Source organism: Bombina bombina, chromosome 6 (assembly GCF_027579735.1).
Source record: "Bombina bombina isolate aBomBom1 chromosome 6, aBomBom1.pri, whole genome shotgun sequence".
Lineage (NCBI taxonomy): Eukaryota > Metazoa > Chordata > Amphibia > Anura > Bombinatoridae > Bombina > Bombina bombina.
Genome location: NC_069504.1, coordinates 1148805991 through 1148821003, shown reverse-complemented (window position 1 = coordinate 1148821003; position 15013 = coordinate 1148805991). Strand labels below are relative to the sequence as shown.

General features: G+C 38.2%; 1 protein-coding gene across 1 annotated transcript in view; it reads right to left on the bottom strand.

The window, feature by feature from the left end:
* Positions 1–3784: 3784 nt before the first annotated feature.
* The window catches only part of PLCZ1 (phospholipase C zeta 1), a 400274-nt gene continuing 389045 nt past the window's right edge, over positions 3785–15013 (bottom strand). The window contains exon 10 of the mRNA XM_053719723.1: positions 3785–4095. Within this exon, the coding sequence (XP_053575698.1) occupies positions 3785–4095 (311 nt within the window). The remainder of the gene's footprint in view (positions 4096–15013) is intronic.

The following is a 15013-nucleotide window of genomic DNA, read 5'->3' as shown; positions in this document are numbered from 1 at the left end:
AAGCCCAAACTAACCCCAGACTTTGTACTTAGCGTTGGGAGTCAATTAGGTGATTATTGATGGTAACTGGGGGGGGGGGTGATCGTGGGAGTAGCCTGCATTTTGATTCAGATACATCAACAAAAGATCAATATGTTCAAATCAGTGAAGTGCAGATTGCAAGGAGGGTAGTCGCTATGTTTGTCTCGCCAGCTATCAGCTGCCCTGGGCTAGTTAGAGTAGGTGTAATATAGCTTAGGTCCCCACGGCAATATTTTAAGTTTGCCTACATGGAAACTATTTTTAGTTACAGTGAACGCACTGTTTGCGCCATGTAGGCCCATTTCAAATAAGGCCCCCACTCCGTCGCAGCAAAATGCTGATGGGTGGTGACATCACGCTCCCTTTAACTTCTATGGAAGAGACATCTCTGCTCGCCGGCATTGCTTGGACACTCCCCTTTTTTTGGAATATCTTGACAGACCGTAGGGCTGCCAGGCCGATGAGGCAAACGAGGCAGTTTCTCGACGGTCTGACAAATCTTTGAATAGTGAGGGCTAGTAGTCTATCATAAGATAAATTACTCCCATAAGGGGACATTAGCTCAGCATGAGAGTGAAATCATATGAAATAAATCTGCTGAACTTTATCCTTTGATACTATGTTTGAGTTTAGTCTGTGGTGGGCCGAGAGTAATTTTATTCTCTTACCTGGGCAATGTTATATTTCAGATAATCTAGTTTAGAAATATAAATGGATTTCTAAGAACATTAGACATATCTATTCTGTGTCTAGACAGCTTAACTAGACTGTATATTGTAGCACCAGTTGTCTTCTCTTTATGAATCTACACATCACATTAGGTAATCAATAATTATTCAATTTGCAATGGAACAAAATTCTGGTACCAAGCTTAGGGCTCGTTTCCTGGCTTAGGGCTCGAGTGCACGCAAACCGATGAATATGCAGTCGGAAGCCATATCGTTTATCGACTGCTTCCAACGGCCCGTTTTAACTCAATTTTGTCAACTGGTCTCGGGCTGCCGAACACATTATCGTGTCCCATACAAAGTTTTAGAAGCCGCTAATCTTTAAATAATACCAATGCCTGCGCAAACCGCTATTTCCCCACAATGCAATCTAGCCATTTAAACTATTAACCCCTAAACCGCCATGCCCCCACAACACAATCCAGCTATTTAAACTTTTAACCCCTAAACCGCCATGCCCCCATATCACAAATAACTAATCACTAAGCCCCCGAACCTAATACCCCCTAAATTAACCCCATTACATAAATTAAAATAATCCTACATTACAATTAAAATAATAAATCCTAATATTACTTTAAAAATAAAAAAAACTAAGTTTAAATTAATCTAAAATTACAAAAAATAAAAAAGTCTAACATTACATAAAATAATAAACCAAATAAAAAAAAAAAAAAAAAAAATATATACCTAATCTCTATGAAAATAAAAAAGCCCCACCAAAATAAAAAACACCCCCTAACCTAATACTAAACTACCAATAGCCTTCCTTTAAAAGGGCCTTTTGTAGGGTATTGCCCTAAGTTAAACAGGTATTTTACCTTTAAAAAAAAAAAACTGTTTCCCCTAACAGTAAAACTTCCCACTTACATACCCCCCCAAAAAAAAAACTAACACTAAAAAATCCTAAACTACCCATTGCCTCTAAAGGGGCATTTGTATGGGCACTGCCCTTAAAAGGATATTCAGCTCTTTTACAATTGCCCAAAATCCCTAATCTAAAAAAAAGTCTAACCCCCAGATAGGTACTCACAGTTTCTGAAGTCCGGCGGTGAAGTCTTCTTCCAAGCATCAACCTCTTCTATCTTCATCCAGGACCGCAGAACTGAAGACCGGCGACCGAGGAACTGAAGACCAGCGACCATTGTGTCAAGGAGTGTGGAGGATCCTCTTCGTACGATCACCACTATACACTGAATATTGAATGCAAGTTACGCGTTTAAATATGGTGTACCTTGCATTTCTATTGGCTGATTTGATTCTTCAAATTCAAATCAGCCAATAGGCTTTTAGTAGCTCTTGTCCTATTGGCTGATTTGAATTTGAAGAATCAAATCAGCCAATAGCAAAGCAAGGTACGCCATATTTAAACGTGTAACTTGCATTCAATATTCAGTGTACGGTGGTGATTGTACAAAGAGGATCTTCCACGTTCCTTGACTCCGTGGTCGCCGGTCTTCAGTTCCGCGGTTATCTCTGCTCCGTGCCGGCTTGGTTCTGGATGAAGAGGAAAGATGTCGCCGGCTCCAAGAAGATTTCACCGCTATCTGGAAGAGGACCTTCTCGGCCGGACTTCAGGAACGGTGAGTACCTATTTGGGGGTAAGAGTAAGGAATTTTTATTTTTTTTTATTTTTTTATTTTAGAATAGGGATTTTGGGCAGTGTAAAAGAGCTGAGTGTCCTTTTAGTGGCAGTAAAAGAGCTGAATATCCTTTTAAGGGCAATGTCCATACAAATGCCCCTTATGGGGCATTGGGTAGTTTAGGATATTTTAGTGTTAGATATTTTTATTTTGGGGGTTTGTTGTGTGTGAGGGGGTTTACTGTTAGAGGAGGACTTAGTGTTTTTAAAGGTAAAAGAGCTGTTTAACTTAGGGTGATGCCCTACAAAAGGCCCCTTTAAGGGCTATAGATAGTTTAGATTAGGGGGCTTTTTTATTTTTCATAGGGATTAGGTTTAATTTTTTTATTTTGCATAATTTGGTTTATTATTTTATGTAATGTTAGACTTTTTTATTTTCTGTAATTTTAGATAAATTTAAACTTTATTTATTTTTAAAGTAATGTTAGTTTTTTTTATTTTAATTGTAATGTAGTATTTTTTAATTTAGGTAATTGAAGTTAATTTAGGGGTTGTTAGGTTAGGGGGCTAAGTAATTTAATTTGTTATTTGCGTTGTGGGAAGTTGGCGGTTTAGGGGTTAATAGCTTAATTAGGTTAATTACGTTGTGGGGGGTTGGATGTTTAGGCGTTAATAGATTTTTTACGTCAATTGCTATATGGGGGCATGGCGGATTAAGGGTTAATAGTTTAAATAGATACTTTGCCATATGGGGGTTGGCGGACTAGGGGTTAATACATTAGTTATTGCGGTGGGGGGTTGCAGTTGAGATTTAGATATTGCGCATGCGTTTGCTATTTTATTTTAACAGCGAGCAACAGGGAAAGTATGCGCGCCGCACTTGTATGCGGAGCCGAATATGAGATCGAGTGTAATGTAAGGTTGGGTTACCATAGTAAACAATTAATGTTTTAGAAATCCATCATCGGGTGGAAGCGTTAACACAATGCTAACTTAAACCTACATGAAAAGAGCGACCGCACGCAAAGCGGAAACCTTTTCAATGCAAACCTGGTACTAAAATGGAGCCGTAAATTACTTTTAGCTGTCGGCCTCTTCGGTAGCTTACGGCTCCATTTTTAACGGCTAAATAGAAGCGAGCCCTTAGTGACCAGAATGCCAACCTGTTGTGTTGTTACTGTTACTGTTATTTTATTTAGACAATAGTAATAGTAATAGTATCTCATCTGTACAGCAGAACCTTCCTATTAGGCACAAAATACATCAGCACTTACAGTGTCTTGTCACAGCATCAATTTGACCAACAGAAAGTAGTTTTGTATTTGTTTTCTAATTGGAGATTACATTTCTGCCTTACAATTATTTATCAAATCCTTCTGACCACATCAGCTAATATCAGATAATGAACATCTCTCCCACAGACAGGCTGCATTTCCCCAGCTTTGTGTTTATGTTACCCATAGAGTCCAATTAGTTTTATTCCTAAGCAGCTAGATATGATAGGAATTATCCCCGCAGAGTTTTTAGCTGGAGTCTCGAATACATAATGCTCATAATGACACATAAGAACAGCGGTCGTCCCTGTGTTCCTTTCTCTTTCACTCAGTTTTTTACCTTTAGTGAGACTTGTAAAAGGCAGCGTGTATTGGCCAAGGAATTCGTTTGAGAAAAGAGAGATCTGATCTTCTACACAAAACCGAACCATCGCCAGCTCAGGGATATGCACCTGGAATGTCAGAGTTTCGTTCCACTGTGGGTTAAATGCTGCAAAGAGAAGAGAGCGAAGTGAGGCTGGGACGTTTGGTGTAATTATCACAGTTTGTGCAGACGTCTCAGTTAGAGAATTGTATGATATCATCTGTCTGCAAAAGTAATACGCAAGAACCGCAAAATAATAATTATTTTTATTGTACTTTATTCATAAAGCGCCAACAAATCTGTATTATTTATTATATACAGAAAGTGTGTCCTCCAACTCATCAGTGAAACAAGAGGTCACGCAGCATAGACTCAGCTAACTGCAATTATAGCCCCTGAGTTTTTCCCAGCACATCAGGTATTGTACAGGTGTGACTACCGTTAGATACAGGTACTGTACAGGTGTAACTACCGTTAGATACAGGTATTGTACATGTGTGACTACCGTTAGATACAGGTACTGTACAGGTGTAACTACCGTTAGATACAAGTATTGTACAGGTGTAACTACCGTTAGATACAGGTACTGTACAGGTGTAACTACCGTTAGATACAGGTACTGTACAGGTGTAACTACCGTTAGATACAAGTATTGTACAGGTGTAACTACCCTTAGATACAGGTACTGTACAGGTGTAACTACCGTTAGATACAGGTACTGTACAGGTGTAACTACCGTTAGATACAGGTATTGTACATGTGTGACTACCGTTAGATACAGGTACTGTACAGGTGTAACTACCGTTAGATACAAGTATTGTACAGGTGTGACTACCGTTAGATACAGGTACTGTACAGGTGTAACTACCGTTAGATACAAGTATTGTACATGTGTGACTACCATTAGATACAGGTATTGTACATGTGTGACTACCGTTAGATACAGGTATTGTACAGGTGTAACTACCGTTAGATACAGGTATTGTACAGGTGTGACTACCGTTATATACAGGTATAGGTACAGGTGTGACTACCGTTAGATACAGGTATTGTACAGGTGTAACTACCGTTAGATACAGGTATTGTACAGGTGTGACTACTGTTATATACAGGTATTGTACAGGTGTGACTACCGTTAGATACAGGTATTGTACAGGTGTCACTACCGTTAGATACAGGTATTGTACAGTTGTGACTACTGTTAGATACAGGTATTGTAGAGGTGTAACTACCGTTAGATAGAGATATTGTACAGGTGTGACTACCGTTAGATACAGGTATTGTACAGGTGTGACTACTGTTAGATACAGGTATTGTACAGGTGTGACTACTGTTAGATACAGGTATTGTACAGGTGTAACTACCGTTAGATACAGGTATTGTACAGGTGTAACTACCATTATATACAGGTATTGTACAGGTGTAACTACCGTTAGATACAGGTATTGTACAGGTGTAACTACCATTATATACAGGTATTGTACAGGTGTGACTACCGTTAGATACAGGTATTGTACAGTTGTGACTACTGTTAGATACAGGTATTGTAGAGGTGTAACTACCGTTAGATAGAGGTATTGTACAGGTGTGACTACCGTTAGATACAGGTATTGTACAGTTGTGACTACTGTTAGATACAGGTATTGTACAGGTGTGACTACCGTTAGATACAGGTATTGTACAGGTGTAACTACCGTTAGATACAGGTATTGTACAGGTGTGACTACCGTTAGATACAAGTATTGTACAGGTGTAACTACCATTATATACAGGTATTGTACAGGTGTAACTACCGTTAGATACAAGTATTGTACAGGTGTAACTACCATTATATACAGGTATTGTACAGGTGTAACTACCATTATATACAGGTATTGTACAGGTGTGACTACCGTTAGATACAGGTATTGTACAGGTGTAACTACCGTTAGATACAGGTATTGTACAGGTGTGACTACTGTTAGATACAGGTATTGTACAGGTGTAACTACCGTTAGATACAGGTATTGTACAGGTGTAACTACCATTATATACAGGTATTGTACAGGTGTAACTACCATTATATACAGGTATGGTACAGGTGTAACTACAGTTAGATACAGGTGTTGTACAGGTGTGACTACCGTTAGATACAAGTGTGACTACCATTATATACAGGTATTGTACAAGTGTGACTATCGTTATATACTGGTATAATACAGGTCTGACTACTGTTATGTACTGGTATTGTACAGGTGTGACTACAATTCTATACAGGTATTGCAGAGGTGTGTCTACTGTTAAAAACTGGTATTGTACATGTGTGACTGCAACAAGACTTGCACAACTCATGTATAGACATTGGCAACAAGACTTGCACAACTCATGTATAGACTATACCAACAAGTAGAGCACAACTCATGTATAGACTCTAGCAGCAAGAAGAGCACAACTAATGTATAGACTCTAGCAGCAAGAGGAGCACAACTCATGTATAGACTCTAGCAGCAAGAAGAGCACAACTCATGTATAGACTCTAGCAAGAAGAAGAGCACAACTCATGTATAGACTCTAGCAACAAGAAGAGCAAAACTCATGTATAGATTCCAGCAACAAGAAGTACTTATGTTATGTATAGACTCTAGCAACAAGAAGTACTTATGTATAGACTCTAGAAGCAATAATTACCTATCTAGAGGCTCTAGCAACAAGGAAAACACAACTTGTATATAGACTCTAGCAACAACCTATGTATAGACTCTAGTAACAAAAACAGACAACTCATATATATATATATACACAACAACAAGAGCACAATTCATGTATAGACTCTAGCAACAAGAAGAGCACAACTCATGTATAGACTCTAGCATCAAGAAGAGCACAACTCATGTATAGACTCTAGTAGCAAGAAGAGCACAACTCATGTATAGACTCTAGCATCAAGAAGAGCACAACTAATGTTTAGACTAGCATCAAGAAGAGCACAATTCAACTCAGGTATAGACTCTAGCAATAAGAAATAATTATGTATAGACTCTAGCAACAAGACTAGAACAACTCATGTTTAGACTCTAGCAACAAGAAGAGCACAACTCATGTATAGACTCTAGCAACAAGAAAAGTACAAATCATGTATAGAATCTAGCAACAAGAAGAGCACAACTCATGTATAGACTCTAGCAACAAGAAGAGCACAACTTATGTATAGACTCTAGCAACAAGATGAGCACAACTAATGTTTAGACTAGCATCAAGAAGAGCACAACTCAACTCAGGTATAGACTCTAGCAGCAAGATATACTTATGTATAGACTATAGCAACACGGCAAGAACAACTCATGTTTAGACTCTAGCAACAAGAAGAGCACAACTTATGTATAGACTCTAGCAACAAGATGAGCACAACTCATGTTTAGACTAGCATCAAGAAGAGCACAACTCATGTATAGACTCTAGCAACAAGAAGAGCACAACTCATGTATAGACTCTAGCAACAAGAAGAGCCCAACTCATGTATAGACTCTAGCAACAAGAAAAGCACAACTCATGTTTAGACTCTAGCAAGAAGAAGAGCACAACTCATGTTTAGACTCTAGCAACAAGAAAAGCGCAACTCATGTTTAGACTCTAGCAACAAGAAGAGCACAACTCATGTATAGACTCTAGCAACAAGAAAAGCGCAACTTATGTATTGACTCTAGCAACAAGAAAAGCACAACTCATGTATAGAATCTAGCAACAAGAAGTACTTATGTATAGACTCTAGCAACAAGAAAAACACAACTCAGGTATAGACTCTAGCAACAAGAAAAGCACAACTCATGTATAGAATTTAGCAACAAGAAGTACTTATGTATAGACTCTAGCAACAAGAAAAGCACAACTCATATAAGGACTCTAGCAACAAGAAGTACTTATGTATAGACTCTAGCAACAAGAAAAGCACAACTCATATAAGGACTCTAGCAACAAGAAGTACATATGAATTGACTCTATGAATAGACTCTAGCAACAAGAAGTACTTATGTATAGACTCTAGCAACAAGAAGAGCACAACTCATGTATCGACTCTAGCGAGAAGAAAAGCACAACTCGTATATAGGCTCTAGCAACAAGAGGAGGAAGAGCATGACTGATGTATAAACTATAGCAACAAGAAGACAACAATTCATGTATAGACGCTAGCAACAAGAAGAGCACAACCCATGTTTAGACTCTATCAACAAGAAATACTCATGGATAGACTCTAGCAACAAGACAAGAACAACTCATGTTGAGACTATCAACAAGAAGAGCACAACTCATTTATAGACTCTAGCAACAAGAAGACAACAATTCATGTATAGACGCAAAACAAGAAGAGCAAAACTCATGTTTAGACTCTATCAACAAGAAATACTTATGTATTGACTATAGCAACACGACAAGAACAACTCATGTTTAGACTCTAGCCACAAGAAGAGCACAACTCATTTATAGGATCTAGCAACAAGAAGAGCACAACTCATGTTTAGACTCTAACAAAAAGAAATACTTATGTATTGACTATAGCAACACGACAAGAACAACTCATGTTTAGACTCTAGCCACAAGAAGAGCACAACTCATTTATAGAATCTAGCAAAAAGAAGCACAACTCATGTATAGACTCTAGCAACAAGAAAAGCACAACTCATGTATAGACTCTAGCAACAAGAAATACTTATGTAGAGACTCCTGCAACAAGAAAAGTACAACTCATGTATAGAATCTAGAAACAAGAAGAGCACAACTCATGTTTAGACTCTAGCAATAAGAAATACTAATGTATAGACTCTAGCAACACGACAAGAACAACTCATGTTTAGACTCTAGCAGCAAGAAGAGCACAGCTCTTTTATAGAATCTAGTAACAAGAAGAGCCCAACTCATGTTTAGACTCTAGCAACAAGAAAAGCACAACTCATGTATAAACTCTAGCAAAAAGAAATAATTATGTATAAACTCTAGCAACAAGACTAGAACAACTCATGTTTAGACTCTAGCAACAAGAGCACAACTCATGTTTAGACTCTAGCAAGACTAGAACAACTCATGTTTAGACTCTAGCAACAAGAAGAGCACAACTCATGTATAGACTCTAGCAACAAGAAGAGCCCAACTCATGTATAGACTCTAGCAACAAGAAAAGCACAACTCATGTTAAGACTCTAGCAAGAAGAAGAGCACAACTCATGTTTAGACTTTAGCAACAAGAAAAGCGCAACTCATGTTTAGACTCTAGCAAGAAGAAGAGCACAACTCATGTATAGACTCTAGCAACAAGAAAAGCGCAACTTATGTATTGACTCTAGCAACAAGAAAAGCACAACTCATGTATAGAATCTAGCAACAAGAAGTACTTATGTATAGACTCTAGCAACAAGAAGTACTTATGTATAGACTCTAGCAACAAGAAAAACACAACTCAGGTATAGACTCTAGCAACAAGAAATAATTATGTATAGACTCTAGCAACAAGACTAGAACAACTCATGTTTAGACTCTATACATTAGTTGTGCTCATCTTGTTGCTAGAGTCTATACATAAGTTGTGCTCTTCTTGTTGCTAGACTCTAGCAACAAGATGAGCACAACTAATGTTTAGACTAGCATCAAGAAGAGCACAACTCAACTCAGGTATAGACTCTAGCAACAAGAAATAATTATGTATAGACTCTAGCAACAAGACTAGAACAACTCATGTTTAGACTCTAGCAACAAGAAGAGCACAACTCATGTATAGACTCTAGCAACAAGAAGAGCACAACTCATGTATAGAATCTATCAACAAGAAGAGCACAACTCATGTATAGACTCTAGCAACAAGAAAAGCACAACTTATGTATAGACTCTAGCAACAAGAAAAGCACAACTCATGTATAAACTCTAGCAAAAATAAATAATTATGTATAGACTCTAGCAACAAGAAGAGCACAACTCATGTATAGACTCTAGCAACAAGAGCCCAACTCATGTATAGACTCTAGCAACAAGAAAAGCGCAACTTATGTATTGACTCTAGCAACAAGAAAAGCACATCTCATGTATAGAATCTAGCAACAAGAAGTACTTATGTAAAGACTCTAGCAACAAGAAAAGCACAACTCAGGTCTAGACTCTAGCAACAAGAAATAATTATGTATAGACTCTAGCAACAAGAGCACAACTCATGTATAGACTCTAGCAACAAGAAGAGCACAACTCATGTATAGACTATCAACAAGAAATACTTATGTATAGACTCTAGCAACACAACAAGAACAACTCATGCTTAGACTCTAGCAGCAAGAAGAGCACAACTCTTTTATAGAATCTAGCAACAAGAAGAGCCCAACTCATGTATAGACTCTAGCAACAAGAAAAGCACAACTCATGTTAAGACTCTAGCAAGAAGAAGAGCACAACTCATGTTTAGACTTTAGCAACAAGAAAAGCGCAACTCATGTTTAGACTCTAGCAAGAAGAAGAGCACAACTCATGTATAGACTCTAGCAACAAGAAAAGCGCAACTTATGTATTGACTCTAGCAACAAGAAAAGCACAACTCATGTATAGAATCTAGCAACAAGAAGTACTTATGTATAGACTCTAGCAACAAGAAAAACACAACTCATGTATAGAATCTAGCAACAAGAAGTACTTATGTATAGACTCTAGCAACAAGAAAAACACAACTCAGGTATAGACTCTAGCAACAAGAAATAATTATGTATAGACTCTAGCAACAAGACTAGAACAACTCATGTTTAGACTCTATACATTAGTTGTGCTCATCTTGTTGCTAGAGTCTATACATAAGTTGTGCTCTTCTTGTTGCTAGACTCTAGCAACAAGATGAGCACAACTAATGTTTAGACTAGCATCAAGAAGAGCACAACTCAACTCAGGTATAGACTCTAGCAACAAGAAATAATTATGTATAGACTCTAGCAACAAGACAAGAACAACTCATGTTTAGACTCTAGCAACAAGAAGAGCACAACTCATGTATAGACTCTAGCAACAAGAAGAGCACAACTCATGTATAGAATCTAGCAACAAGAAGAGCACAACTCATGTTCAGACTCTAACAACAAGATATACTTATGTATAGACTATAGCAACACGACAAGAACAACTCATGTTTAGACTCTAGCAACAAGAAGAGCACAACTCATGTTTAGACTAGCATCAAGAAGAGCACAACTCATGTATAGACTCTAGCAACAAGAAGTACTTTTGTATAGACTCTAGCAACAAGAAAAGCACAACTCATATAAGGACTCTAGCAACAAAAAGTACTTATGTATAGACTCTAGCAACAAGACTAGAACAACTCATGTTTAGACTCTAGCAACAAGAAGAGCACAACTCATGTATAGACTCTAGCAACAAGAAAAGTACAACTCATGTATAGAATCTATCAACAAGAAGAGCACAACTCATGTATAGACTCTAGCAACAAGAAAAGCACAACTTATGTATAGACTCTAGCAACAAGAAAAGCACAACTCATGTATAAACTCTAGCAAAAATAAATAATTATGTATAGACTCTAGCAACAAGAAGAGCACAACTCATGTATAGACTCTAGCAACAAGAAAAAGCGCAACTTATGTATTGACTCTAGCAACAAGAAAAGCACATCTCATGTATAGAATCTAGCAACAAGAAGTACTTATGTAAAGACTCTAGCAACAAGAAAAGCACAACTCAGGTCTAGACTCTAGCAACAAGAAATAATTATGTATAGACTCTAGCAACAAGAGCACAACTCATGTATAGACTCTATCAACAAGAAATACTTATGTATAGACTCTAGCAACACAACAAGAACAACTCATGCTTAGACTCTAGCAGCAAGAAGAGCACAACTCTTTTATAGAATCTAGCAACAAGAAGAGCACAACTCATGTATAGACTCTAGCAAGAAGAAGAGCACAACTCATGTTTAGACTTTAGCAACAAGAAGAGCACAACTCATGTATAGACTCTAGCAACAAGAAAAGCGCAACTTATGTATTGACTCTAGCAACAAGAAAAGCACATCTCATGTATAGAATCTAGCAACAAGAAGTACTTATGTAAAGACTCTAGCAACAAGAAGAGCACAACTCATGTATACAGGGAGTGCAGAATTATTAGGCAAGTTGTATTTTTGAGGATTAATTTTATTATTGAACAACAACCATGTTCTCAATGAACCCAAAAAACGCATTAATATCAAAGCTGAATAGTTTTGGAAGTAGTTTTTAGTTATATCTATTTTAGGGGGATATCTGTGTGTGCAGGTGACTATTACTGTGCATAATTATTAGGCAACTTAACAAAAAACAAATATATACCCATTTCAATTATTTATTTTTACCAGTGAAACCAATATAACATCTCAACATTCACAAATATACATTTCTGACATTCAAAAACAAAACAAAAACAAATCAGTGACCAATATAGCCACCTTTCTTTGCAAGGACACTCAAAAGCCTGCCATCCATGGATTCTGTCAGTGTTTTGATCTGTTCACCATCAACATTGCGTGCAGCAGCAACTACAGCCTCCCAGACACTGTTCAGAGAGGTGTACTGTTTTCCCTCCTTGTAAATCTCACATTTGATGATGGACCACAGGTTCTCAATGGGGTTCAGATCAGGTGAACAAGGAGGCCATGTCATTAGATTTTCTTCTTTTATACCCTTTCTTGCCAGCCACGCTGTGGAGTACTTGGACGTGTGTGATGGAGCATTGTCCTGCATGAAAATCATGTTTTTCTTGAAGGATGCAGACTTCTTCCTGTACCACTGCTTGAAGAAGGTGTCTTCCAGAAACTGGCAGTAGGACTGGGAGTTGAACTTGACTCCATCCTCAACCCGAAAAGGCCCCACAAGCTCATCTTTGATGATACCAGCCCAAACCAGTACTCCACTTCCACCTTGCTGGCGTCTGAGTCGGACTGGAGCTCTCTGCCCTTTACCAATCCAGCCACGGGCCCATCCATCTGGCCCATCAAGACTCACTCTCATTTCATCAGTCCATAAAACCTTAGAAAAATCAGTCTTGAGATATTTCTTGGCCCAGTCTTGACGTTTCAGCTTGTGTGTCTTGTTCAGTGGTGGTCGTCTTTCAGCCTTTCTTACCTTGGCCATGTCTCTGAGTATTGCACACCTTGTGCTTTTGGGCACTCCAGTGATGTTGCAGCTCTGAAATATGGCCAAACTGGTGGCAAGTGGCATCTTGGCAGCTGCACGCTTGACTTTTCTCAGTTCATGGGCAGTTATTTTGCGCCTTGGTTTTTCCACACGCTTCTTGCGACCCTGTTGACTATTTTGAATGAAACGCTTGATTGTTCGATGATCACTCTTCAGAAGCTTTGCAATTTTAAGAGTGCTGCATACCTCTGCAGGATATCTCACTATTTTTGACTTTTCTGAGCCGGTCAAGTCCTTCTTTTGACCCATTTTGCCAAAGGAAAGGAAGTTGCCTAATAATTATGCACACCTGATATAGGGTGTTGATGTCATTAGAACACACCCCTTCTCATTACAGAGATGCACATCACCTAATATGCTTAACTGGTAGTAGGCTTTCGAGCCTATACAACTTGGAGTAAGACAACATGCATAAAGAGGATGATGTGGTCAAAATACTCATTTGCCTAATAATTCTGCACTCCCTGTAGACTCTAGCAACAAGAAATACTTGTGTATAGACTCTATCAACAAGAAATACTTGTGTATAGACTCTAGCAACAAGAAAAGTACAACTCATGTATAGATTCTAGCAACAAGAAGAGCACAACTCATGTTTAGACTCTAACTACAAGAAATACTTATGTATAGACTCCAGCAACACGACAAGAACAACTCATGTTTAGACTCTAGCAACAAGAAGAGCACAACTCATGTATAGACTCTAGCAACAAGAAAAGCGCAACTTATGTATTGACTCTAGCAACAAGAAAAGCGCAACTTATGTATTGACTCTAGCAACAAGAAAAGCACAACTCATGTATAGACTCTATTATTATTATCATCATCATTTATTAGTATAGCGCCACCAAATTCCGTAGCACTGGGTACAATGATAGGGATTTGCAATGATAAGGATTCGTGATAAAATACAAAACTAAACAAATCTAGTACAGGAGGAAAAGGGCCCTGCCCTGGAGAGCTTGCAGTCTACAGGTTTAGGGGGCAGAGGCATAAGGTTGGGGTAGCTTGTTACATAGGTTGTAGTTGCAGCAGTGAGTCAGGCAGTTCATGGATTAGTTTGGCTAGGATGAGAGATGGTAAGCCTCTCTGTAAAGGTGGGTTTTTAAGGAGCGTCTGAAGCTATACAAGGTAGGAGACAGTCTTATGGAGCGGGGTAGAGAGTTCCAAAGGACAGGAGCAGCACGTGAGAAGTCTTGGAGACGGGAGTGGGATGTAGAAATAACAGGAGTAGAGAGACGTAAGTCAGAGGTTGATCGAAGAGGACAGTATGTGGAATATTTGATCGATGAGAGGAAATATAGTTTGAAGATAGACTGTTGAGTGCTTTGTAAGTTAAGGTTAATATTTTTAATTGTATTCTGGAGTGTATGGGGAGCCAGTGTAGAGACTGGCAGAGCGGAGCAGCTGATGTAGATCGGCAACTTAGGTGGATGAGACTAGTAGAAGCATTCATAATAGATTGGAGGGAGGAGAGGCAGTGTTTTGGAAGGCCATTTAGGAGTAGATTGCAATAATCAATGCGTGACAAAATGAGGGAATGAATAAGTATTTTTGTAGTTTTTTGAGTAAGGAATGTACGAATTCTGAAAATGTTGCGTAGGTGTGAACAGCAGGATTTGGTAAGCACTTGTATATGTTGTTTGAATGTGAGTTCTGAGTCAAGTGTGACCCCAAGACAGCGGACCTGGGGTGAGGTGTTAAGAATAGAGTTTCCAACTGTCAGTATATACCAGGGTTATAATACAATTTATTTATTATTATTTAAAAATAGCCTCCAGTTAAAATATATATACGAAACAATTGAAATTAATATTTATTCCTAAATTATTGAGATTAGTTAAATTTATAAA